Source organism: Poecilia formosa, unplaced genomic scaffold (assembly GCF_000485575.1).
Source record: "Poecilia formosa unplaced genomic scaffold, Poecilia_formosa-5.1.2 Scaffold639, whole genome shotgun sequence".
NCBI classification, from domain to species: Eukaryota; Metazoa; Chordata; class Actinopteri; order Cyprinodontiformes; family Poeciliidae; genus Poecilia; species Poecilia formosa.
Window position 1 is genome coordinate 110,999 of NW_006800578.1, and position 25,632 is coordinate 136,630.

At 40.8% G+C, this 25,632-nt stretch overlaps 2 protein-coding genes across 6 annotated transcripts; both read left to right on the top strand.

Annotated features, from left to right (window-relative positions):
- The first annotated feature begins 449 nt into the window (after positions 1-449).
- LOC103130487 (circularly permutated Ras protein 1-like) lies at positions 450-25,429 on the top strand. Of its 5 annotated transcripts, XM_007541888.2 has the most exons (21): positions 12,947-14,245; positions 14,367-14,460; positions 15,780-16,019; positions 16,261-16,479; positions 16,563-16,703; positions 17,301-17,372; positions 17,446-17,519; positions 18,173-18,349; positions 18,421-18,462; positions 18,531-18,620; positions 19,249-19,400; positions 19,477-19,558; positions 20,583-20,713; positions 21,788-21,872; positions 22,309-22,415; positions 22,546-22,655; positions 23,857-23,971; positions 24,477-24,617; positions 24,962-25,055; positions 25,121-25,147; positions 25,221-25,429. In XM_007541888.2, exons 2-21 carry the CDS (start codon positions 14,370-14,372, stop codon positions 25,284-25,286), a joined length of 2,256 nt encoding a protein of 751 aa, XP_007541950.1. In that variant the 5' UTR covers positions 12,947-14,245; positions 14,367-14,369; the 3' UTR covers positions 25,287-25,429. The 5 variants fall into 5 exon arrangements, with proteins under 5 accessions (XP_016521436.1, XP_007541950.1, XP_007541951.1 ...); XM_016665950.1 differs by lacking the exons at positions 12,947-14,245; positions 14,367-14,460 and adding an exon at positions 450-454 and having other exon boundaries at positions 15,842-16,019; XM_007541889.2 differs by having other exon boundaries at positions 12,947-14,460.
- Positions 2,403-12,466, top strand: LOC103130488 (protein kinase C and casein kinase substrate in neurons protein 2-like). The gene is made up of 10 exons (XM_007541890.2): positions 2,403-2,525; positions 6,654-6,712; positions 6,798-6,954; positions 7,685-7,920; positions 8,576-8,731; positions 9,799-9,974; positions 10,050-10,170; positions 10,973-11,040; positions 11,119-11,198; positions 12,334-12,466. The coding sequence occupies exons 2-10, from the start codon at positions 6,656-6,658 to the stop codon at positions 12,444-12,446; spliced, it is 1,164 nt and encodes a 387-aa protein (XP_007541952.1). The 5' UTR covers positions 2,403-2,525; positions 6,654-6,655; the 3' UTR covers positions 12,447-12,466.
- Positions 25,430-25,632: the final 203 nt, after the last annotated feature.

Sequence of the window (25,632 nt, forward strand, 5' to 3'; positions counted from 1 at the left end):
TTTTCCCTTCGGTTTGCTGAGTTAATGGTGTAAATGTTTGGAGCTCGTGGGCAGGAAGACGAGGAAATGGCTTGTTGGAGAGCGTGCAGCCGGCTCAAACTGGCCTGTGAGGCATTAAGTAGATGAATGTCTGTTTGCAACCAACTCACAAATTAAGCTATTTTTCTGTGTGATGGTGAAGCTGAAACATGCTTTTTTCTTTCTTGTCTCTGTGAAGAAACCTTTCCAGGAAACAAATAATCTCTCCCATGACTTTATCCAAGGTACTTAGTTTGGGTGACATGATGTGCTCTGAATCATCACTGAGGTCATTTTTTGTTTGTCTTTAAAAGAAAAAGCTTGATTCAACATGGTGGTTTGTTTTTCTTACAGAAGTATTTGCACTGCTTAAATTCTTCCCATTATGCCACAACTAAAGTCTTTTTATTAGGATTACGTGCGACAGATCAAAGCGGTGCATCTTTGTGAAGTTTGAGGAAAATTGGTGCTAATGCACTGATCATGTTTAGCGTTATGCTAGCTTTAGAAACGCTTAGCACATTTAGCTTGCCCTATGTTAATTTTCCTGGCTAATTTATGTTGCTATTTTCTGACCTTTGAGTAGAAAAAAGTTTGACATCTGTGATTTTCTTTTAAAAGGTTTTGTTGGCTCTAGTGGCCTTTATTTGAAAGTAGCTTGACAGGAAAGAGGATTATGAGGAAGGGGGAAGACATGCGGGAAATGTTGCCAGGCCGGGAATCGAACCTGCGACTATCGGCATGAGGACTAAGGCCTCGATACATGGGTTGTGCTTTGTCCCTGCGACACCACAGCACCCCAATATTTGATTTTCAGCATTTAAGAATTCTTCAAGACGTTTACATTCACGCTCTTATTTTGAAATGGTTGTACACCTTTAAGCAGCAGTTCCGGTTCCAGTCAGCACGTCTTTTCCCCGTTCTTTCACTAAACTTTATTGAGAAATGGCAATAATACAGCAGTTACACACACAAGCAACCAGTGGTATTAATGAAACAAATGCGTACAAAAATTCACATGTATGAATTCTTAGACGCTGTTTGGATGTCAACTCGGTTTAATTTATCTCCTTGGCATTAGCTTCTGCTAAATGTCATGTTGGTGTAGCACTTTAGCATTAGCGGACCTAAATGCAGCTAACGTTTTAGCTAACCTGAACTGGTTTAGCTGATCCACTGTTGCAGTTTCTCTTTCTGGAGGCCTTTTCCTTCTTGCTGGCTAATCTCATGGTCAGGATCTGACAGGATATCCTCCCCTCTACCCACCTTGTGTTCAAGGCTTTTGTTCTTTCCAGTGTCTCTTCCTGAAGTATTTGTGGACCTGCCTTTGAGTAATAACTAATCACTTTTCCTTCCAGTGCATGTTTAGTGAGGACTGTCAGATATTTCTCTTCTTGCAGAAACTTTTCCTCTGCTGATGACAAACAGTGACTCCAAAACATTACAAGCACTCAGACCTAAGGAGAAATGTTCTTCTGGCTGAAAATATTTGATTCTTAATCAATTTGGCTTGGAATTGTTTAATAAACTCAAATTAAATAAGAATTGGATTCTAACAAGCTATGATCTTATTTGACCTGAAGGTTTAACTACCAACAGTCCAGATATAGAATTCATAATACTTTTAAGTTTAAATTGAATATTTAGGAATATACTAAGTAATGAAAATGGCCCTGGTAATGCTAGTCACTTTACTCCAACTCCACCCCATTTGTCAAAAAAGTTCAGATCGTTTGGCAGTGTCTGAATGTGTAATAAAATTAAAAAATGCGACCTCTGGTTCGGTTTGAAATCATATGTGAACGCCAAGTGGACCAGAGACCACTCCAAAAGCAGGAAATGGACTATAGTGCAGGGCATTCTGGGTAAATGCAAGACTAAAGAGAAATCCTCCAACACTGAAATCTGACGCCTCCATCTTGTTTCCATCTGGTGAAGAAGGAAGTTGCTCTCAGTGTCTTCAGAGGTTTTTGTGTGGTTTCCTTCAGTGGTTCTTGGTGCAGCGCCCCCACAGGCCAGGAGGGGAACAGGTTGGTTTGACTCAGAGCAGCTGGAGGTGGAGCAGATGATGGAGTTCTGGTTTCAGTAGAACGGGGTCGACCGGACCATCAGGTGTTAAAAACCTCAACTGCCTAAACGTTTCGACGTTTGCGTCTGAAAGATGACATGTGGATGTAGTGTTAGCGACACACCGCACTCTTTAGGTCACACTGGAGTCGGTCTACATGGGAAGCCCTCACACACGTGTGCTAATAAGATCATATGACCATGAGCCTCCCTGTCATGATCATGTCAAAATAAAAGCCTGGCATCTCATTAGCACCATATTGAGAGGGACAGAGGGAGGGACGGGGGGGGGTCGTCTTCCAGCTGTTGTTTCTGATGAAACGGAGCAAGAAGAGCTGGACAACCTGACGGCGAGCCGGAGCAGCAGATCATTCAGGACATGAGGAAAAACCTGACGGGTTGATGTTTGGAGCAGAGCTGCAGCTGACAGACGGCAGCAGGTGAGATGAGTACGACCCAGTATTAGGAAAAGGAAAGGAGGAGTTCATTTCCGCCAAAAAACTAAAAGTTTGAAATTAAGTTCCAAAATTTGAACATTTTAGAATTTCAAAAGTTGAATATTTTTACTTTTAAAACAAGTTTTTTCTAGAAAATTTCTGAGATTAATCTCAAAATTTCCCATTTTTTTCTAGGAAATTTCTGTTTCTTCTAGCAAATGTTTTACATTTTTCAAACTCAAAATCATTTTTCCGAGAACATTTCTGAGAAAAAAATGTGCTCTCTCTGTCTGCAATGCGGCGTTGTGTGTAAGTGATTCCCAGCCAAATGAGCGTTTCTTCCCGTTCACCGTCTCTCGCCCGGCTCCGGGTCGGCAGCGGGGGTGTGTGTGACTTTAAGCAGCGAGGGAAAAGTGGGTCAGGGCGAGTGGCGCGGTGGCGAGGAGGGGGAGGCAGACATGGAGCAGCTCTTGAACTACAGAAACAAGTGGTCACTTGAGTAATCACTGGTGATTCAGGGAGACATGTAAGTGATGGTTGCTTCCAGGCATGACTGCTCAGCTGTCACTGCTTTTCCCGACTCGGCTTGTGAGTGATTTTCTCTAGAACTGAGAGGTGATGTTGTTTCAACTCGGAGGAAAACTGAAGAATGATTGTTGATAGAAGCATGATGAGGGCGGAAGGTCTTCGATGAGGCGACTGTCAGTCGTACGGCGCCGCATTAGGGCCACCGTTGATGGAGAAAAGGAGTAAATCTCAGCCACAAACTCAGAAATGTTGAGAATAATCTCAAATTTTCTAGAAAAGAAACTTTCTAGAGTGTTAGAAGTTGAACATTTTCATGTTTATTCTACAACATTTCTGAGTTTAATCTGAAAATTTCTGATTTTTTTTTTCTTGCAAATTTCCAACTTTTGGAGCTCAGGAATTTCCAAGTTTCTCCCCCCCCAAAAAAACCATATCTGAGATTAATCTACAGATTTCAGGTTTTGGCAGACATCTTCGTATCTCTGCTGGCTTCCACGTCTCAGCGATGCGTCAACAGACAGAAATAGGCCTGAACGTCTTCTGCATGTTTCGGCCTGCGTCTCTGTTCCACTCCTCCACTTTCGGGTTTGGGTTGTGCAGACCTGTGCAGCGGTTCTGTTATGTCTTGAGAGGTGGATCGGTGGCGGGCCGGGCCGGGCCGGGCCTTGTGTTGGTCAGAGCGGACAGATTTGTGACCTTTCCCTGCCGTTTATTTTGGGAAGGCTGGAGGAAGAAATGCTGGAGCAGCTGTTCTATTCCTGCAGGCCGATCCCGACCCGCTGGATTCCAGCGCCGCCCCCCCCTCCGCCTGGCGGGGGTGAGGGTGGGGGTTTCTGTTGTACAGTAAATATGGCTGCCGGATCAAAGTGGTCATGGAAAATCAGGTTTGGACTGACTCACTGGAGCAACGACTCACCGGCTGGACCTGCACACAGCTGCAGTTTGTTTTCTTCACTGCTGTTCAGTTTCTGTTTATTTTTATTGTTTGAGTTTTTATGATCTGGCAACAAGAAAACATACATTATGGGGAAAAAGTTGTTTCTGCAGGTTTCAACTCAAATTTAAGACTTTTTTTAACCACTATGAATGAAATTTAACACCTGGTGGTCACTCCACTAAAAACTAATCAATAGGCTAATTATCTATTGATTGATATGAAACACTGTGATACTGATACAGTATTGTGATCCATTTTTCAGCCATATTTACAGAAATGTACAAACTTTATGTAGCCAACTGGCGATAAATTAGCACTTTTATCCATAATTAGGCCTGGACAATAAACCAATAACACTATATGTCTCTATAGATGCATGATCAATATCAATAGATAATACATATCATCAAATATACAATAATTTCACTAAACTCCAATCCAGAACTGCACAGGATTCTGGGAGATGTAGGCAGAGGAAAGACTTTAGCTGATCAATCTCTCATTTCTAGCTAAGAGCAGCATTTCTTCCTGTAGCCTTCCCAGGCTAGGTTGGTGGACTCAACTAACGCTCTCACTGTCTGGTTGCCTAGCAACAACATGCTGTTTCCCCCAACTTCGGTTGCCTAGCAACAACCTGAGTAACTGGCACAGCAGTTTCCAGTTTACCCACTGAGCCTCAAAACTGCTAAAAATAATAAAAAACAAAATGGAGAGAAAACTGAACAAAGCAGGAACGGTCACTCCACCAGTCTGGAAGTATTTCAGAAATTTAAAACAAAAAAACAAATAATTATGGATATCAACTGATATGAAACACCATGTTGCACAGAAAAAAAGCTAGCTAGTTAGCTAGCACCCTGCAGAATAAAGTGGTAGTAAAGTGAGAATTAAAGTTGTGAATATTTCACCAACTCAAATTTAAGACTTTTTAAGGCTTATTGAATAAAAATTAAGACTTGTATGTAATGTCCATTCAGCTGGAGATTAATTTGCACTAAGCTGTAAGACACAAAAAGCTAGCTAGATAGCAATGTTAGCAGTGAGTTACTGGAAGCCTCAAACATTTAGCTGTCTGTGTGCGACTCAAACGTTTGCCTGACAGAAAAGTATTGCGAAAAAAAAATTAAGACAAAATTTAAGATCTGTGATCAACGTATTTAATGTCAACTTCCTTTTTAAAAAAGTAATTTAAGACTTTTGAAGCTGTTCACTTGAGAGGAATTGCAGCCAGAGAATCCAGTTTGTGTTTTTCTGCTGAATAAACCAGATTACTGGGTCTGTTTGTGTTTTAAGGTGAACTGTGTCCATGCTGCCATCTGTACAGCGCCACCTGTTGGCAGTCAGGTGTCCAGTCTGTGTATGTTTAGCTGTTCTTTACTGTGGCCATAAAAGCTGCTCTCATATCCCCTGTTTTAGCAGTGGGAAGGAAAACCAAGCAGCTTTGATATGAAACGCTGTATTTTTATGTCCTGCCTCTCTCTCGGCTCTTTGTGTTCCTCTCCTGAGGAATCCTGATTGTTTAAACACGTTAGCTGTGAAAATCTGTGCTGTTATTTCAGCTGTTTGACTGAAACGGTCAGAGAAGAAGAGACTGAATGCATTCAACTGCAACTTCACCTGCAGAGAAATATGACGGTTTCCTCGCAGTCACAACAAAAACGAGAACAAATATTAAATATGAGGAACTCTAAGTTCATATTGTTGCACTTAAAGTGACGAGGAGAAAATTAAAGTAAATTTTAAAGTGATGGAAGAGCAAATTTGATCCCATCTGGACCCGGATGCCTGCAGACACAACGGTCACCAGACTCTCACCTTTCAGGGTGAAAGTTTCTGCTCTTCTTTTCTAAAAGAGACTAAAGTTCCTCATTTCACATATTTTATTTTCTCCTCAACTTTCTGTCTCTAAAAAACACTCAAATCAAATCAGTTAAATAGTCGATAGTAATTTGTTTTTTTAGGAAAGAGTTGATATTCATCGTAGATACAAAACATGAAAACGATTTTGCATGTTTGCTATATTAAAAGAAAAACATTTTGTTTTCAAATCCCTTTGGGTTCAACCAAATTTATTTTCACCTATAAGAACAGGATTTCTTTCCAAACACTTACTGTATTTAACTCAGTTTGATCAATTTAATGAAAGCTGATTTAGCTGCAGTAAAGTCAGATTTTCAGTACAAGAATCTGGATAAACATGTTCTACTGATTATAAACACTTGGTTATAAAAAAGTAACATTTATTATTGTAAGAAAATTATGTTGGCAATAATTTTACCCTGATTAAAAATAAAAAGTTTTGTTAACATTTTATTTTAAGGTGTGAGCATAAGACTGACTTAACAACATGGACAATATATAAATGTTTGATGTCATGAAGTGTCATCCTGGAGATAATGACACTTTTAATGCAACTTTGCATTAAAAGTTTCATTATTTAGCAAATGAAACTCCATCAAAGTAATTATAAACATTTATAAAGTCTCCTTCATGTTATGTCAGTCTGATACTCAGCTCTTCAAATAAACGTTACCAAAAATGCATCTGCAGCTCTGACAGACGGGACAAATTTGGATCATTCTTGAATTGCAGTTAGGGGCCACAGTCGGCCCCCGGGCCTCGTGTTGGACAGCCCTGACATAAACAGAGGTTTACTTTGTTCCTAGAAATGGCGAGCCAACCAAAGGAACCGCTGGAGGATCCCAAGAGGCAGAGCTTCTGGATGGTGACGATTATTCAGTGATACTATTGATCAGTTTCTGATCGATTCTCGACTCGTAAAGCGAATCTCTGGTTCTGTTTCCACCCAGCCGGGGAACTACGCGCGCACGGTGCTGAGAACGGACCAGTCCTTCCAGGCCTGTAACGACATCACGGTCTGCTTCCTGGAGCGAGCCAAGGTGGAGAAGCAGTACGCGCAGCAGCTGAGCCAGTGGAGCAGCAGGTGGAAGGCCATCATGGATTCCCGTGAGACAAACGCCTCATTGCTGCTTCCCCAAGCGCAGCAGCACTGCTGCAGCAAACGTCTTCATTTGTGCCACTGTCATTTTAGAGATAGTAGTCAAAAAGTTTCCAGAGGTCATCATTACTATCTTCAAAACAAAAGCAGCACAAACAAAAAAATTGCAGCACAAAAGTAGCTGAGTAGATTAGGTTGACCTCTGATGACCTCTAGAAACATTTCTTAAAATGACTGCGGCACAAACAAATTGTTAATTCAGCGGGAGCAGACATGTCTGAAGATGTCGGAGAATTTTGCTATTAGGTGAATTATTGATAAACCGAGCAGATAGTTGAGATTTACACAGCTGCATTTTTACATTAGCTTCCACTAAATATTGTTATTGTTGCTCTTTAGCATTAGCTTCCATTACATACCTTGTTTTTGTAGCTCTTTAGGTTTAGCAGAATAAAGTTTATGTTTGGTACTTCCGGTTAGCGCAGCTAGCTTTTTAGCTTGCGTTGCCGACCTCCGAGACGTGGATATGAAGTAGCTTCAGTTGGTTTCGCTGTTAAATGTGGCAGAAACTAAAGGAAGTTCAGTTTTTCCTCCCCTTTCATTGTTCTGCTTTAATCCTTTTCTTCAGACTTTCATGTGAGATTTTCCCAGAGGAAATCGGATCCATAAACGGACTCTCCTCTGACCGTGTCTCACCTCCAGGAGGCGCTGCTCACTCTTTGCTATGTTTGCTGCTAGGGCCTGTGTACGGCTCCCTGATGAGGGCCTGGCAGTGCTTCTTCGCCTCCACCGAGCGCCTGGCGGCCCTCCACTCTTCCATCTCACAGTCGCTGGTCGCAGAGGAAGGAGAGCGGGTGAAGACCTGGCAGAAGGAGACGTTCCCCAAAAAGCTCTTCTGCGGCTTCAAGGAGAGCTACGACAACAAAACCAGTTTCTCCCGAGCGCAGAAGCCCTGGTCCAAGAAGCTCACCAAGGTCCAGGGCTTGAAATTTATCAGTTCCTTAACATTTTCTCAAACCTTTCCATTTAGCAAACCCACAGGCAACGCTGGAGAAACAAACCGTTACCAAGTGTCATTGGTCTACTGGATACACATGAAAAAAACTAAGTTATAAGTAACTTGTCAACAATATTTTTAACTAAAATCATCTCAGTGTTGCCAAACTGGAAAAACTGACACCATCAATTACCTTGAACACATCACACAGCAAAAACACAACATATCACCAAGTAATTTTAGTCTCGATTCTAGTGCAAATATTTTAGTACAGTTGAAATAAGACAAAACAAACTGACAAGTTTCTGACTTTTAACAAATAGAAATTATTTTAGCCATTCTGACTGACCCTGATTTAACTTCAGGTAGAGAGAAAATATGTATTTTATTTGTTGTATTTTAAGCTTGATCTTTTATTGTAGTTTTAAAAAATGAAACCCGTTTGAGCCTGAAGGTAAAGTAGAATAATCTGGGAGAATCTTGATTTGTAGCCTGAAAATAAACTCTTTCATCAAACAGTTATCACGTTTTACAGCTTCCTCTTGTCAGAACTGATCTAACGGCTCCATCAATAATGTTCAGCTTTTCCCATCAGAGGCCTGAATGCGGCTCTGTTTGTTTGCGCTGCACAGCTGGAGAAGGTCCGGCTGGCGTACCACAAGGCGTGCCAGAAGGAGCAGGCGGCACTGGAGAAGGAGAAGCAGGCGAACGACAACCCGGCGCTGAGCGAGGAGAAGAAGCTGAAGATGGCCGAGGCCAAGGAGAGAGCCGCTGAGGAGCGAGAGAGAGTGAGACATCAACACAACCGGTTTACTTTCAGCGTCCCTGATTGAAAACATGAAGCGTCGCAGCTGCAAGCGGTCGCATTTAATCTCCTGGGAAAGCCTGAGCTTGAAGTTTCGGCCTGCAGCGTTTCCCTTCCATGGAGGCTTGTTATTGTTACTGAGCTCAGTGTTTATGGAGACCGGCAGGGGAACGCTGCGAGATTAAATCCATCGCTGCAACGTCTCCTGCTGATCACAAAGGCCTGTTTTCTTCCTGAGGAGGTCAGAGAGCCACATGAAAAACTCTGCAGGAAGTGACATCACAGGCCATTACAGACGGAAAAAAGGATAAACTAACACCAGAAAACACATTTTTAGATTTATATCAGAAACTTTCTAGAAAAATATTGGAATAAAATGAAAAGTTGAAAATTTGCGACTTTTTGAACTAAAAAATGTCCAATATATATTTTTTCTTAATTTCAAGTTTTACCTCAAAATTTAACATTTCCTTTGAAATGCTTACATTTCCAAATATTATCTACACTTTTTTAAGGTTTTATTGGCTCTGGTGGCGTTTAGTTGATGGTGAACTGACAAGAAAGTGGGTAATGAGAGAAGACATGGGTCAAAGGTCGCCAGGCTGGGAATCGAACCTGCGACATACTACAGCCTTTCTGTGTTGTGCTTAACCCCTGCACCACCGCAGCATCCCTCTAGAATTATTTTTAAATTGATCTCAAAATTTTAGTATTTTCTATCAATTTTTAATTTTCAAATTCAGAAATTTAAGAATTTTTATTGAAAATTTCTGAAATTAATCTCAAAATTTCAGTCTTCCAAAGAAAAATCTGAGTTTAAGTTAAAATTTACTTTGTTTTTTCCTAGGTATTTGACCCTGATGCACCGTTCTAGTTTAGCGAATGCTTGTTTTCCCCTAAATTAATTTTCCTGGATTAATTGGTTATAAAGCACTAACTTGGTTTCTATGGAGGTTTGTTATCGTTACTGAGTTCAATGTTGCATAGATGATTAAATCCGTCGTTAGAAGATCTTTGGTTGGTTATAAGGGGTTTTTTTTCTCTGAAAAGGCCAGAGAGCGATATGAAAAAGCTCTGGAGGAAGTGACATCATACACGCCTCGCTACATGGAGGAGATGGAGGCCATTTTTGAGCAGTCGCAGGAGGAGGAGAGGAAGAGGATCAGCTTCCTGAAGCAGGTCTTCCTCTCCATCCACAGACACCTGGACATCACCAACAATGAGAGGTGAGACGTTTTCCTGCGGGAACGCCTCGTCTCCAGCACGATGAGTCTCCAGCTTGTCTTCTTCTTCTTCTTCAGCGTGAAGGCGGTTTACAGCGAGCTGCATCAGACTCTGATGTCCATCGACGAGCAGGACGACCTCAAATGGTGGAGGAGCAACCAGGGACCCGGCATGCCGACCGACTGGCCCAAGATCCAGGTACCGGCCGATGGAAGGAGAGGAGTCCGGTCCACTTTAACCCGACTCTGGTCCGTTAGCCTATAAAGTCGGTCTGGTTGGTGAGGTGTGAACGCTAACTGACCTCTGGTCCTCCAAACCTCAGTATCGCTTCTGAGGAAGTGAACTTTGGTTCGGTTTGAATGTGAACGCCAAGCGGACCAGAGACCGCTCCACAAACAGGAAGTGGACTACAGTGCAGGGCATTCTGGGTAAATATAACCAAAGCTAACATGCTAGCCTAGCACTAGCAGCAGAAATGGCTCCTGGTCTTTAGCCTAAAGAGAAATCCTCCAACTGCTAAAATCTGACGCCTCCATCTTGTTTCCATCTGGTGAAGAAGGAAGTTGCTCTCAGTGTCTTCAGAGGTTTTTGTGTCGTTTCCTTCAGTGGTTCTTGGTGCAGCGCCCCCACAGGCCAGGAGGGGTACAGGCTGGTTTGACTCGAGCACAGCAGCTGGAGGTGGAGCGGATGTTCTGGTTCCAGTAGAACCGGGTCGACCGGACCATCAGGGGGAAAAAGAACATTAAAAACAAAAACCTGATAACTTTTATTTATTTACTTTTGGATTTTTTTGGTGGGATTGTGATTTTAGCTAAAAACTGGAATCAAGACATGTTTAGGATTCCAGAGTTAGAGGTCAAAGGTGAACTTTGGAAATGTTTATTTCAGTTTTAGAGACTTGTGAAGGAGAGCCAATAACTACGGAAGACGTATTTTCATATTTGTGAATGAATTATCTTGCTGAATATTTTTGCATTCGGTCATTTTTCCCTTCGTCCAGGAATGGGTCCCGCCTGTGAAAAAGCTGAAGAGGAAACGGAGGAACCAGAAAGGCAAAGAAAGTCGACCGTAAGTCACTAAAAACGACTTTTCACACGTTTCCCTCAGCATGGGGTTATTTCTTGATGTCTGTATTTCCATCTGCAGCGTGATGATTGGCGGCGTGAAGGTCAGAGCGCTGTATGACTACGTGGGAGAGGAGGCCGACGAGCTGTCCTTCAGAGCAGGTGAGAAACGACCACAGGAAGTGATGTCACTCCTGAGTTGAAGTCGACCTTTTAAGCTGAATTAGTGGACAGTGCAGACCAGCTTGTTTTATGGAAGCATTTTCTGTTTTACTGAAGCTATATTTACACACTGGGAGTCCAGGATGTGGATCCAGGGCCATCTGCAGCCTCTGCACTGATTTCAACAATTTTTTCTTTCTAACGATTAATTAGAATAAAATGCATTAATTAGATTTTAAAAAATGCTAATTTTTCATTTAACTATGCAAATGATTTTTATACAGTATTAAGAATACATAAAAAATTCAAATAGAAAAATGAAACCAGTCATAAAAAAATTAATGTTATTACCTAAAAGTCAATAACAGGATTCATTTAGTGAACGTTTGACTGTAGCAAATAAAAATCCTTCAAACATGAAAATGTCAGGCGTTTCTGCTGTACATCAATACATCATTAACAATCTGTTGATTATTTATTGATTAACTGATTAATAATCAGTAATAGGCGCTTAAGATGAGATTTTTTAAAACGAATTTGAACTGGATGAAGCTAAAACTGCCAGTTGAGTCAAATATGAAGGATTTTTAAAATCTAAAATGCAAAATGTTTATATTTTTTAACATTTTTTGCCTAATTACTGCACTGACTAAAAAGTCTTTATAGTCCAGATAATGATTAATCTATTACTAAATTAGTTGAATCAATTAATCACAATTAACCTGATTATCCACAGAATCAGCAGGTGTCTGACTTATAAAATGTATTTTATATACATTTCATTTCATTCATTCATAATAAATATGAATAGTTCATGTAACAACTAACAGAAATCATGAATGAAAGGAGAAAAGGAAGCAGAAATTTATAATCAGACAATTTCAAATCAGCAAAAACAAAACATCAGCTTATTTGATGCTGTATTGCTTCAAATATGAATATAATGAAGTGATACTCAAAGTTATTTTAAATGCAGAAAGAAATTCGGATTGTTTTATCTCACTGTTTATTCCATAAACTCAAACGCATCGTCGCCGTTCTGAATCCAATGTTTAAAAAATCTCACTTCCCTTTCAGTTATATTTGTTTTCTCTTTTTGGAGATGCTTTGAAACATTTCTGTTGCTGTTCTGCAGGTGAGACGTTCCTGAAGGTGGAGGAGGAGGACGACCAGGGCTGGTGTCGGGGGGTGCTGAGCGGCGGGAAGGAGGGGTTCTACCCCGCTAACTACGTCGAAGTCGCTGAGTGATGATGACCCTGTTTTTACCCACAAAATGTTTGTTTTTTATTCTTTTGAAAGCAACAGATCATTAATATTTCTGCTGGAAGATGTTCATGTCCAGTGCTGAACCACAACCAGCTGATCCCGACTTTTAAAACCTTCAAATTCTAACTTATTATGACGGTTAAAGGGGCAGCAATATATTTTTATTTTCCATGATGTTTTAATGTTTTTCCCTCATCAAAAACAAACCTGGAGTGTTGCTTTGGTGTTTGAGAAATCATTTAATCTCCATGGCAACCATTCAGCTGATAAAATGCCTGGGTGGACCTAGCCCCGCCTTCGAGGCACAGCTCCTCCCCCACTCAGCTCCTTCAGACTAGCCAGCAGCAATTAGCAAACACTTGATGGAACTGCGACGCTGGTAAAAACGTTACAGGGTTAATAGAGGAGCCATGTCAGGATGACTTTCTGGAGGTGGAGCTTCAGAAAGAGCAGGCGTTTTTAAAGAGACAGGCCCAATTTCAAGGCGTTAAATCAGGAAGTCAAATTTCTAAGTCACATTTTCTATATGTAACATTTTTTAACAACTGAAAGTAACAAATTATTAATTGTGCTCTAAGGTGGCCTCTGTGTGCCTGGGAAACACATAGTACTGCCCCTTTAATTTAAATTTGGAGTGATGTTTGGACGGGATGTGTTTCCGTATGAATCTGTTCATGCATGTTGATGTGTTTGTAAAGAAAAATATTTATTTTCTTCCACCATAAATGAATTGTTATATCTCACTGCTGACTGTTTACAACATTCTGCATGCAGTGTGAATGTTTACCTTCTGGGAACACAAATGACATATTTAATGAATTACATTTCACAATAAAAGCATCATTTTGCTTGTTGGTACGTGGCTTTTAATGAGAATCTGTAAAATAAGTTAAAAACATTGAGCATCATTTTTCTTTCACTGTTTCATGTTGGGATTAACAGATTCAAAGGTTTTTTCCGTCTACAGATTTTTATTTTTTTTAACCATTTTTCAACATTTTTTATCATAAACACAAATTTATTTGTCAATCATAAAATTTAAGTATGAATATTATTTGCTGTGCATCATCTTTCTGCCTGACTGCCAGTCAAATTAATCAGCTGCTTTTTTCTTCAGGTGTAACGAGAAAGAAATGGAAAAGTTTCCACTAAAAGTTTGTTTAGTTGAGAAGACATCAACTAAACGAACCGAGCAGCAGGTCGGAAACTGCTGCAGAAAACGCAAAGAAACGCAAACATCCACTAAAATCAGAAGATATGAGGCAGCAATTAAGATGAATGGATGTAATAATTAACAGTGAATAAAAGTAAAACAAAAACAGCATATTATTATATTTCCATTGTAGATAAAATAGCAGGAGTCCATGTTTTGCTATAAACAGAAATTACTTTGAAAAGTCAAAAATTTGCAAGAAAAAACTTGCAAATTTTCACGTCTCAGAATTTTTCTAGGAAAAACATGGAAAGTTTCAAAAGTAAATTTTTTCTAGGGAATTTTAAACTTTTGAATCTCCGTTTATCCGCTGAATCTCCTGGTTTCTTTGACTCGTTTGTTTTGTGTCGAGTCCTGGAGGTTTAACTCTGTAAGGACATAAATCAGATGCAGAAATGAGCCGACGCCTGTGTTCGTTGGAAGTTGAAGGATTTTGTTCCCATCCAGTGTTTCAGTTTGAGATAAAGATCTGAGTCGTTTAGAGAAACCTGTTGGACAAGATGTCTGAGCAGCAAACGGATTTCCTGCTGCTGGTTCCCTGTTCAGACCGACCCAAAGCCTCGGTTCTGTGAGTATTTGTTTTTCACACCTTCCAGGTTCTGAATGGAGCGGTTCTGGTCGGGGTCCGGGAGCGTTTCGGCTCCGAATCGGGATCGTTCTGACTTGTTCTGTGTGTTTCTGTGTGAAAGCCGATGGAGTTCGCCTGCAGGTTTGTTTACGTGCCGCCGTCGCTGAGCCGGAGGGAAGTCCAACGATCCGGCGGCAACGCAGCCAAACGCTCAGGTAGCTCACCTCTGCTCCCATCACTCACAGCTACACAACCCGTGACCTTTAACCTCACCTGAACATGTAGAGAACAAAACCTGGAGGGGTTTTACTGGAGGGAAACTAAACTTTGTGTTTCTGGATTTTCCTTGAGCTTCTTGAAACTGGTTGGTAACAAAGTGATGAGTAAAACAGCTATAGTCAGATGCCTGCTGAGTCACACTTAACCAGGTCAAAGGTCATCCAAACACTGAGCACAAAGCATCTAGTATTTATAATGTTTAGTAGGGCCTTTTAATATGGAAAAATTTTTTAAGTTTATGTCAAAAACTCTGACATTTTGAGATTAATCTCAAAAAGTTTCTAGAAAAAAACTACAAAATTATCTGAGCTGAAAAAAGTTGTACATTAGTGGGGAAAAATAATCAGAAATCTTTAGATGAATCTTGAGATTATCTGACCTCAAAACATCAGTAAATATCCAAGAAAGTAATAAGAGATTTTCAGATTTATCTCAGAAAATTTCTAGAACATACGTGGAAATTCCTGAGCTTAAAGTTTTAAAAATTGTAACTTTTAAAACTGGATATTTCCAAAAGTCAAAATTTTTTTACTTTACAAGCTCAGAAAATGTCCACATTTTTTCTATAAAATATTTGATTTCTGAGATTCTTTGACAGAAATTCATTCCTATTTTTTTCTATCTACAACGGGCCTAATGCATTGTTGTGAGCATTTTATTTATAAGGATTTGTTTCCCTGTTTCTTTGTTATGTGTGGGGTTGTGTGAAGTAGTGGTAGGTAGTCAGTATGTTACAGAGTGGCGGTGGGTTTGATCATCTGGTTGATTTTAGTGCAAATATCTGCGTGTTCATAGTCCAGTAGGATGTAAATAAGTGGATTTAACTTGTTTTTTTATTTTAAGCCCTTGATTTAATTAAGTTGACGGCCTTTTCTAACATGGAAAATGTTGCCATAAGTGAAATAGTCTCCCAGTGGAGCAAGTACTTTTTAAAAATCAATACTAAGAAATTACTGACATAAAACCAACTCTTGCTTGTTGCTGAAAAGTTACTTGTAAGTTGGTTTTGTCTTATTTCAAGTGTACTAAAATATTTGCACTAGAAATTACCAAAAATACTTGGTAAGATTTTGTGTTTTTGCAGATGTTGCCTGTGCGTCAGATTTACAGTTGTACTGGAAAAGAGCAGATATAACGGTTCTGGCTCGTCTTTTTTAGGTTTTGGAGGTTTTGGAAAATGGAAGTTTGTTCTCCTTTTAGTTTTTGCTGTAAAAAACAATGGGAGTGATCATATTGTAAATGTTTCTTTTTCCAGCCCTTCTTCCTCCGGTTAAAGCCCTTCGTCCTCGTACTCCTCCTCCTCCGCCCCCCACCAAGCCGCTGTCTGCTAAAGCTTCGTCTCAGAAAACCTCTGGACAGCGGGAGAGAAACCAGGAAGTCGGATCCTGCAAACCCGTTTCTCTCTTCCTCAACCATCCAGAACTTCAGCGAAGACCAGAGGCGGATTCTTCTCCCGGAGGATCGGTTTCTCCAGCGACGCCTTCCAGAAAGATCGGTACGGATGTTATCGATGTATTTACGAAGCTAAGTGTGCTAAACGTTTTCAAAGCTAGCAGAAACTCTGAAGAACTAAGCATAACATTTGCAGATTTGTGAATTAGTGAAAGTGTTTCTACCACTGCTGATCTGAGCAGAACTGTGTTTAATGTAAACTCATCAATCTTTTAACATGGATTAAATCTATATTTTTGTCCTGAATTATTCCTGTAAAGCTCCTCCTGTGTTTTTTCGCACAGCCCTTCTGCCGCCATTCATCAAGCCTACAGCGAATCCTGATTCCAAACAACCTGATCCGCCTCAAACCTCCAACAATCAGTCGCTTTGGTACGTCGACACAAAACATGAATCAGGTTCAAACGTGGAAACGACGGAGGACCTTTACTCCTACACATTACCAGAAGGCCAAGGCGGAGAGGCGAAGCTTCCTCCTGATAGAGGAGTCGTGCTTGGATCCGGTAAGAAATGTTTTAAAATCTGCATTTTTGCACTTTTAATGTAAAAACACTGCAAACTGATCCTTATGGGTTCCAAACATTAGCTCCACCGCTTCCTCCAAGACCTTCATTTATGCCTCAAAGCCCAGAGTACATGATGGTTTTATCCTCACCTGCCGCAGCTCCTGCGGCGCCTCAGACGCCGCCGCCTCCTTCATCCAAACCTCCGCTGCCTGCAAGTAAAGGTATTATAACGTCCAGCCTGGACGGTCCAGGTGTTAAAGGACAAGAGGTGCAGATTTCCATGAGTGTTTTTTACTGATGGGAATTTCGACTCTTTCAGACAGCCGGTGTTTTGTCAGATCAGAATACGCAATCAAAATAGCACACATGCAGTGAATGCGCATGCGTGCGCATGCATATTAAGAGTTCCGCGATATTTAGAGGAGCTGTCAGTTTAGCATACGCGACAAGGTATGACAAAAATAAGTCAATACACCGTTTTTAATTATATCTAGATGATAAACATGCATTGTCGTGGTTTTAACGTGTATTTAAAGCAGGGTTAGCTTTAGCTGCAGTCAAATACAAAAAACGTCCCGTATAAAACTCGCTTCCCTGTTGGTGACGGACTAGCTAACCGCTAAGTCAGGATGTCATACGGCTGTTAATAACAAAGTTCATGACGATCCACGTCATGAAAATGTTGCTGATTAAATTAAAGCATGTGCTAATGACAGCGTATACAGAGATCTGACAATGCTGATCTGCTCCCGTCGTTCACTTCGAAGAACGTTCCCGAACCGACCCTTCACTAATGTTTTTCCTGTCTTCTGGAACAGATAAGGGCCCTCTGCCTGGAAATCCCAATATTGTTCTTATCAGTTTAGGGAAGTTGCTGTCAGAGGAAAGAGGTTGGTCAGTTTTATCAGCGTAACTCATCTGGGTTGATTTTTTTTCTCTGACGATGTTCCCTGTTTTTCCCAGAGGTTCCCAGTCCTGGGAAGCCCATAATGTGTTCAGAGTGTGGGTCGGTTCTGGACAGCGAGGGCAAAAAGCAGGTATTCACATCACATTTTAAATATTTTGCAGTAAATGACCTACAAATTAACCTTTTGCAGATAAACTCCATAAATTGGTTTTTAAGGATGTTATTTATATGTTTCTGTGCAAATTGTGACACATTTTCTTGTAAATTTGTTTAATTCTGCAATATTTTTGACTAAAATCATGTCAGTGCTGCCAAAATGCAGAAGCTAACTCCATAAATTACCTTGAACACGCCACACTGCAAAAACACAAAATCTTACCGAGTCTTTTTGGTAGTTTCAAATGCAAATATATTGATATAAGACAATAAAACTAACTAACAGGTAATTTTTCAGCCAGATATAGCAGCTTGTTGTTAGTAAATAACTTCTTAATATATAGAAGAAGTTCTACTTCCACTGGCAGATTATTTGACTAATAACATGGGAAAATATGTTATGAATAAAATAACCTGCCAGTGGAACTAGAACGGTTCCATCAGTAATAAGGAGTGGTTCATCTAAAACAAGCTGCTGCATCTGTATGAAAAGTTTCTAAGACATTTGCAGCAGAATCTAGACCAAAATATTTGGTAATATTTAGTATTTTTGCAGTGTGGCCTATAAATACATGGAGACAGTATTTTTGGAATCAGATTAAATGGACCTTCCTGTTTTCCCTGCAGGTTAAAGTGTGCTACTTTTGTCAGAGTGATGATTTAACTAGACCGTCCAGATGTCCTGTAAGTGTGCAGAAGGATGATTTGTTTCTGCTGAACCCTGGACAGCAGCCGCAGTCCACCGCCGACTCGCTGCTGCTGTTCTGCATCGACGCGTCCGGCTCCATGAGCATCACCTCCAAGGTGGGAAACCCGGAGCGACGCTTCGCTCTCTGCCGCTTTCAGAAATAAACAGCGTCTCTGCTTTATTTAAGGTGTCAGATCCGGGCCAGAACATCCACAGAACCAGACTCGAGGTGAGTTGTCTTCTAGTTTCCAACTAAAAAAAATCCAGAAAAGTTTTAAACATTGTGAATTTCTGCAGTTTGTCCAAGAAGCTGTGCTGCAGTGTGTTCGGAAGCTGAGCGACCAGCGGCCCGAGGTTCGAGTTGGACTCATCACTTTCAACTTCCAGGTACTTTTATCTTAATAGTGTGGATGGATAAATCACATATTATTACTGACAACATTTATTTTACACGGTGCCATTTGTAAATTTATAGTCAAAAATAAAATAAAAAGTTGATGTTTTTTTAGAGTTCATTTTGCAAAGTTATACGTTGAACATGTTATTCATACATTTATAAATGTGACAGCTTCAAGCTAAATATTTAGTTTAGAGCTATATAAAAATGAATTAGAAGGCTAAATATTTAGCAACAAACTATTTAATTAATTAGCCAACTAAATATTTGGCTAATTAGTATTAGACAAATATTAATTAGATAAATATAAATGTTAACAAACTATAACAAACTATATATTTAATTAGGAAGCTGAATATTTAGCTCCCAATTATCTGTTTAGTTATCAAGCTGAATATTTATGATCTCACTTTTTAATTAGCCAGTTAAATATTTAAGAGTTAGTAAAACTAAATAATTAGCTTCAAGCTAAAACATTAGCATGGAGCTTAATATATAGCTAGCTAACTGTCTTTTTAGCTTGCTAAAGGCTAAATAACTCAGATTGTTGGCGTTCATTTTGTCTGTGTAACTTTAAATCGACGCCCCGTGTTATTCGTCTCCCTTCGGTCTCTTTAGGTCACTGTGTACGAATGCAACAACTTCCAGTTGCATCATCTCAGCGGCGCCGAGCTGAACGACAAGCACTTCCTGATGGGCGCTGCGGCCGGTCTGCCCGTGCCGCTTCCACTGTCACAGACTAAAGATTACTTAGAGAGACACATTTCAGGGTGAGCACCAGCTGCAGGTTCGTTTACAGCAGATGTTCATCCATGTTTATGTATTTTGGTTTTATTGTCTCTTTAGATTATCAGCAAATGGAGAAACGGCTCTGGGTCCAGCTGCTCTGGTCGCTGTTTCAATGGCCTCCAGGCTGCCGGGGTCAAAGGTGAGGCGGGTCACTTCCTGTTTAAGTCATTTACCTGACAACTGTTTCTGTTTGCTAAATACCAGAATGATTTCCAACTTCCTTCATATTTCGACGTTAATGAATTTACCTTTCGCCGGTTCCTCACAGTTTGCTGATATTTTGGTTTAAACGGGTCGGGTTTGCAGTCTGAGCTCAGATTTAGTTTCAGCAGCTCCAAAACATGGACGCTGTGTCCTTAAGCCACTTTGGCTTTATGTTATGTTGGACAAATTTAGGAACCAATTTATGTCCAAACTTTAATTTCCTGGCTGGATTTTTGAGATTTTCGCTTAATGCTCATTTCTGATGATGGAACCTATTTTGTGAAGCGCACCAGTCCCTCCTGCAGTAAAACCGCAGACAAAAACAAAATTATCTTTTGGTCTCTAATTCAATTAACAGACGCCATAAACCAGTAAAAAACAAACTTTTTACACCAGGAAATAAAATCTAAAAGGTAAAAGTTGTTTTTTTTCTCCTATTAAAAATACATAAAACAATATTGTGACTTTTTTTCTGCTTTACCTCCACAAGAATAAATTAAATAATGAATATTTTAATTAAACAAAACATTAGTATAACTTCTATCTTAATGTTTACAGCAGTTAATTCGCCCAATTATTTTTTATTTCACTGGTATTTAAAATGTTTTTAGTTCATTTCCAGCAACAAAAATAAATCAGATTTTCTGTCTAAAACTTTTGCTGTGTTCAGCTAAATGTAATGAATGAGTGCATTTCTGAGTAGAAAGGTTGTTATTGTTTATGGCATGACTTTCTATAACATAAAATAATAAAATAAAAACATTCAAAAAAGGCTAATAAGGAGAAATTATTTGTGTTTTTTACGTATAAAGCTCATCTCCATGGAATCTCATCTCAATGTCTCAAAACAGATTCATGAACAAAATCTATTTCCAACAAATATTGTCAGATTTATCTCAGTGCTGTTTATTTTTCTCTAAGTATAAAATATTGATTTGTTATCCCTGCTGATCTTGAAGGTGATTATCTGTACAGATGGAAAAGCCAACGCAAAACTAGGGAATCTGGAAGACGAGGACAACGACGCTCGCGCTCTGCTCTCGTCCACCATCTTCTACCAGAACCTGGGGGAGTTCGCCGCCACCCAGGGGTCGGTGACACTGCCTGGAAACTCACAGAAATCAATATCTAATAATGATCTCTTAATACAAATCAAGACAATCATTCACTGGAGGAACATGCAACCAGGCAGGATTCAAACCCAGGACCAAATTAAACCCGTCCACCACACCTGCAGCTGAAGTTGAATTTTCTAATGCACAGATTAACTTCTAGTTTAATTTGTTTTTCTTTTACAATTTCAAAAACCAAAAGTCCAAAATTAATGTACCATATTTTCCGCACTATAAGGTGCACCTAAAAACCTTCAATTTCCTCAAAATCCGACAGTGCACCTTATAATCCGGTCCTTATATATGGACCAATATTGAGCCACAACAGGTATAGAAACTACGGTAAGCAGCCGCCGACTTCATTTTCGCCCGTAGAAGAAGAAGCGCGCGGTGCATGCTGGGATAGTTGTCAGAACGCTGGTTTGTTAATAAAGTTTGACTGACCTATCTACATACCGACCGTCTAGAATCAGGTCGTCTGCAGGTCATTTAGCACCACGTTCTCCACCAACATGCTGTGGGCGAACAGAGAAGGGTGGCCATCGTCCGGCCACGGCCCGGCCCAGTCGTGGAAGGTTCTCCTCGCTGACCGGAGTCAGACTGTTTTGTTGACATTCACTTTAGTGCAGCTCCATCTAGTGGATGCACAACGTAACTCCAACCTCTACTGTAGCATCTATTCTGCGCGCCTTATAATCCGGTGCACCTTATAGTGCAGAAAATACGGTAATTATAGTGACAGTATAAAGTAAATAGGCATTTTCAGCTTTTCATCATATTAGATTGGTATGTTCCAGTTTAAAACATGCTAAGCTGTAAGGTGAGAATCATGCCAAATCTGCCTGTTATTTGTCTGAAGGCTCAATTTTACAAGTAGCTTTAAGTAAACTCCAGTCATTTACGTTTGATATGGTAGAAAAAGACATTTTGCTCCCTGGTTTCCTCAGAAACAGCCAGTAGGCATGGACCTGGTGTCTCATGGCTGGTTGGTACCAATAACACCTGCAGTAGCGTAGTTCATGTCCGCTGATGGATTATCGTTGCTCCCTCAGGGTGACCGTGTCCGTGCTGTCCATAGAAGGAACGGACTGCCGGCTGGATGAACTGGGAAGACTGGCAGATCGAACTGGAGGGAAAGTAAGAAACTGTGTGGCCTCATTGACAGTATGTTAGCTAGCCTTAGCGTTTTAGCTAATTTTATCTTATACATCGCTGTTTCCATGAAGTATGTTGTTGGATGGCTACATGCTAGTAGTGATAAACCAAATGCTAATCATAGCATTCTAGGTATAATCAGCATTTTAGCTTGTTTTTATGTACAAGCTAAACATATTGAGTGGAATAAGTCAGTGATGCTCTGCATGCTGTTGATAGCATTGTAGCTAGGTTAGCTTACATTGTGCCGTTTACATTACTGGTGCTCAACATGCTGCTGTCCGACAGCATTTTAGCTAACTATGGACTAGCTAATTCACAAATTCCAACAAATTCAGACAAACTGTCTTTTCATTGAAACTATTTAGGCTGCAGAGCCTAACTCCTGACTCATTCTGTCCGTTTGTCTCGTCTCCAGGTGGTAATAGCCAGTCCCAACCAGCTGCACTCAGAGTTTGAAGAGATCATTGAAAACAGAACCGTAGCTACACACTGTGCCGTAACGCTCCTGGTGCCCAAATCTCTGTAAGAGCTGTAATAGCCACAGAGCACACAACATGATTCATGGATCCTTGTCATCTGAAAAGATTTCAAAACCTTCAAATTGCAGTAATAATAAAGCCCACGGCACTGAGTCATGTTCTGTTTGCTGCAGGCGGCTGAAAGGAGAGAAGGAGGTGGGACACAAAGGGACCAGAGAGGTGGGGAATGTGAACACTGACACTGAGGTCACCCTGCAGTTTGGAGCTCATGAACACACAGAAGGTGAGAAAAAAAGCTTTCATTCACTTTCAGCTGCAGCTAAAGCTGAACTGCGAACGCGTAGAGGCGTGAGCTGCCAGAAGACTTCAAGATGTGGAACATTTCTGTTGTTGCCAGCAAAATAACACTTTAATTCTCACGTTGAAACCCGTGGCAACAGCACTGAGAGGCGACAGACGAGGTTTGATCATGTGAAGGAGACAACAGCTTCCAAAGGAGAAGTAAAAAAATGGACCCTGTAATTAATGCCACTTGGCTGCAGAGGAGGTGTTTCATCTGTCCAAGACTTCTCTGAGTCTGCTGCCTGAGAACGAGGTCAAAGTTCAGGCAAAAACTGCTGAGAATCATTCAAATGTCAGATACAGTTTATGGAAAGTTTAATTTCACTGGTTACTGAGTTACCTGCCTGACGACACAAAGGTATGGAGGGCTAAAGAGGACTTAAATAAATAAATACATCATGAATTAAATGTACCATCAAAGAAATAAGTTAAATGTTTGAAATAATTAATTTAGAAAACAATTTAGTAAATATTTCATTAAACTATTAAAATGCAAATTAGTTAAATGTTTATTTCATTATTTCATGGTTTCTGTTCCTGCAGCGTCACAACGAAATAATTTTATCTGTGGGGCGGGGCTAGTAGAGGGGCGGGACTGTGGGCGGGGCTAGTAGAAGGGAGGTGCTAGTAGATGGGCGGGGTTAGTAGAAGGGAGGGGCTAGTAGAGGGGCGGGGTTGTGGGCGGGGCTAGTAGAGGGGATGGGCTAGTAGATGGGCGGGGCTAGTAGAAGGGAGGGGCTAGTAGAGGGGATGGGCTAGTAGATGGGCGGGGCTAGTAGAGGGCGGTGTTGTGGGCGGGGCTAGTAGAGGGGATGGGCTAGTAGAGGGGATGGGCTAGTAGATGGGCGGGGCTAGTAGAAGGGAGGGGCTAGTAGATGGGCGGGGTTAGTAGAAGGGAGGGGCTAGTAGATGGGCGGGGCTAGTAGAAGGGAGGGGCTAGTAGAGGGGATGGGCTAGTAGATGGGCGGGGCTAGTAGAGGGGCGGGGTTGTGGGCGGGGCTAGAGGGGAGGGGCTGTGGGCAGGCCCAACACCTGATCTGCTGAGCTCCAGCAGATCAGATTAATAATAACAATTATTAATTATTGGTTCAGCCGTATTCATTGAAAATTCTGACCTGTTTTTGCTTCTGTTGGTGCTGCAGTGGCGTCGCCGGCTTCTGGCAGCCATGTCGCCTTGCAGCTGCAGGTCCGGTACCGGAGGAACGGTCGGGCTCTGCTCCGGGTGTTCACTGCAGACAGAGAGGTGACCGACGACAGGTGAGAATTGCGAACGACGGAGTGCTATCGACACGCTAACAAAATGTTTTTTAAAAAGAGAAAATTTGAGAATACTGACATAAAATTACAACTTTATTCTGAAAATATTAATACTTTATTCTCGTAGTTCAACGACTTTATTGAAATATTATTTGAAGTTTATTCTCATATAATTACAACTTTTTCTTGTAATTCCATCTTCATTTTTTTGCTCAGTTTGTCCCTTAAACTCTGTCGTTATTGTGCGTTCATTCTGAAAACTGAGCTGCGGTTTGTTGCATGTGGAGCTGCGCTCTGTTGCTAGGAAACAGGCGCTTCCTGCTCAGCTCCTGAGCGATTCTCCGTTCATGCTAACGTTGAGCTGCGGCGTGAATGAACCGCTCAGCCTGAGCTGAAGGTCAACGCTCCGCCGTCAGAAACAAAGAGGCTGGAGAGCGTTTGCTGTGAAAATGGCAGGAAACGTTGAGCACATGAAAACGCTCTTCCTCCTCCTCGTCTTACTCAGCTCGGCGGCCCTGTCCTCCCTCTCCCTCGCCATCGTTCAGCTCAACTCGCTGCAGGCCAGCGCCGCTCTGGCCGTCAGGGGCCGCTTCCTGGACGCCAGGAAGGAGGGAGCAGAGCAGCAGCGGCTCATCGAGCGAGCCATGTGAGTAGCAGCGACGTGCTGTGATGGCGCCCGGCGCCCACTTCACAGTTACATGAGGAACTTCTTTAAAGAAATGTACTTTTATTATGCTGTTCTTATGTTTTTACATAGAATAGACCTGATTGATTCCCAAGGGAAAATTGCTTATTAATTGACACATATAAGCATAAATTTATGATCAAATTTATGATATATATATATTATATAAATTCACTATCAAATTCTAATATGATTGAATATAAATACATAAATTGCTAAATAAATTGAATAAAATAAAGTAATAAAATAATTCAGCTTAGGCCTGAGTGGGTTTCTGTTGCAGTGGTTCTGTTAAATGCTTTCAGAGAGCAGAACCAGAGAGCAGAGGACCAGCAGATGTACCAGGACTGGGTCAAAACCATGGAGCCCATAAACCGCAACAGTCACACTCTAACCAGGGTGAGTTTCACGTGGTAAAAATCACAAACTGAAAACATTTTTTAATCTTTTTCTGTATTTTTCAGAGGAGTGCTCTCCTGTCCTACTCTGAGGTAACTCCTTGTTCTTTCAGTTTTTGCTGAATGTCGGTTCTGTTTCTGTCTGACCCGAATTTTCCTCCTGCAGCCTCTGACTGACGCTGGTGCAGCTCTGCTCATCACCATGAAGCACAGCAACAGGAAGTCCATGTAGCTGCCGCCAAACGTCACACAAAGGCTCCGAGTGACTCTCTACAATTATATAATAACATAATTATATGTATAATTATATTGTCACAGGAAATCTCGTTAAAATGTGCTTTTAATTCGTTTTGTATTAAAATATAAGACTATTCATTTCTGAGGTGTTGTTTTAAAAGTTTTTGAAAATGAAACCTCAAGTTCATATGTTAAGTGATTCAATTCATAAATTAACTAATATAATTAATATCATCCAAGTTTCTTCAAAGAGTCATAGATGGTGATTTTGTGGGGAAGATGAATCTCCAGTAGCAGTCAGACTTGCAACAAATCTGAAAAGGCCTCTGACTGAAGACTTT

Excerpts from the sequence above, each read along its gene's own strand:
- LOC103130488 (XM_007541890.2), top strand. The coding sequence starts at position 6,656 with ATGGCGAGCCAACCAAAGGAACCGCTGGAGGATCCCAAGAGGCAGAGC. Across the intron at positions 7,921-8,575 it reads GGTCCAAGAAGCTCACCAAG|CTGGAGAAGGTCCGGCTGGC; the intron begins GTCCAGGGCTTG and ends TGCGCTGCACAG. Across the intron at positions 10,171-10,972 it reads CCGACTGGCCCAAGATCCAG|GAATGGGTCCCGCCTGTGAA; the intron begins GTACCGGCCGAT and ends CCCTTCGTCCAG.
- LOC103130487 (XM_007541889.2), top strand. The coding sequence starts at position 14,370 with ATGGAGTTCGCCTGCAGGTTTGTTTACGTGCCGCCGTCGCTGAGCCGG. Across the intron at positions 16,020-16,260 it reads GACGCCTTCCAGAAAGATCG|CCCTTCTGCCGCCATTCATC; the intron begins GTACGGATGTTA and ends TTTTTCGCACAG. Across the intron at positions 24,618-24,961 it reads CGGCTCATCGAGCGAGCCAT|AGAGCAGAACCAGAGAGCAG; the intron begins GTGAGTAGCAGC and ends AAATGCTTTCAG.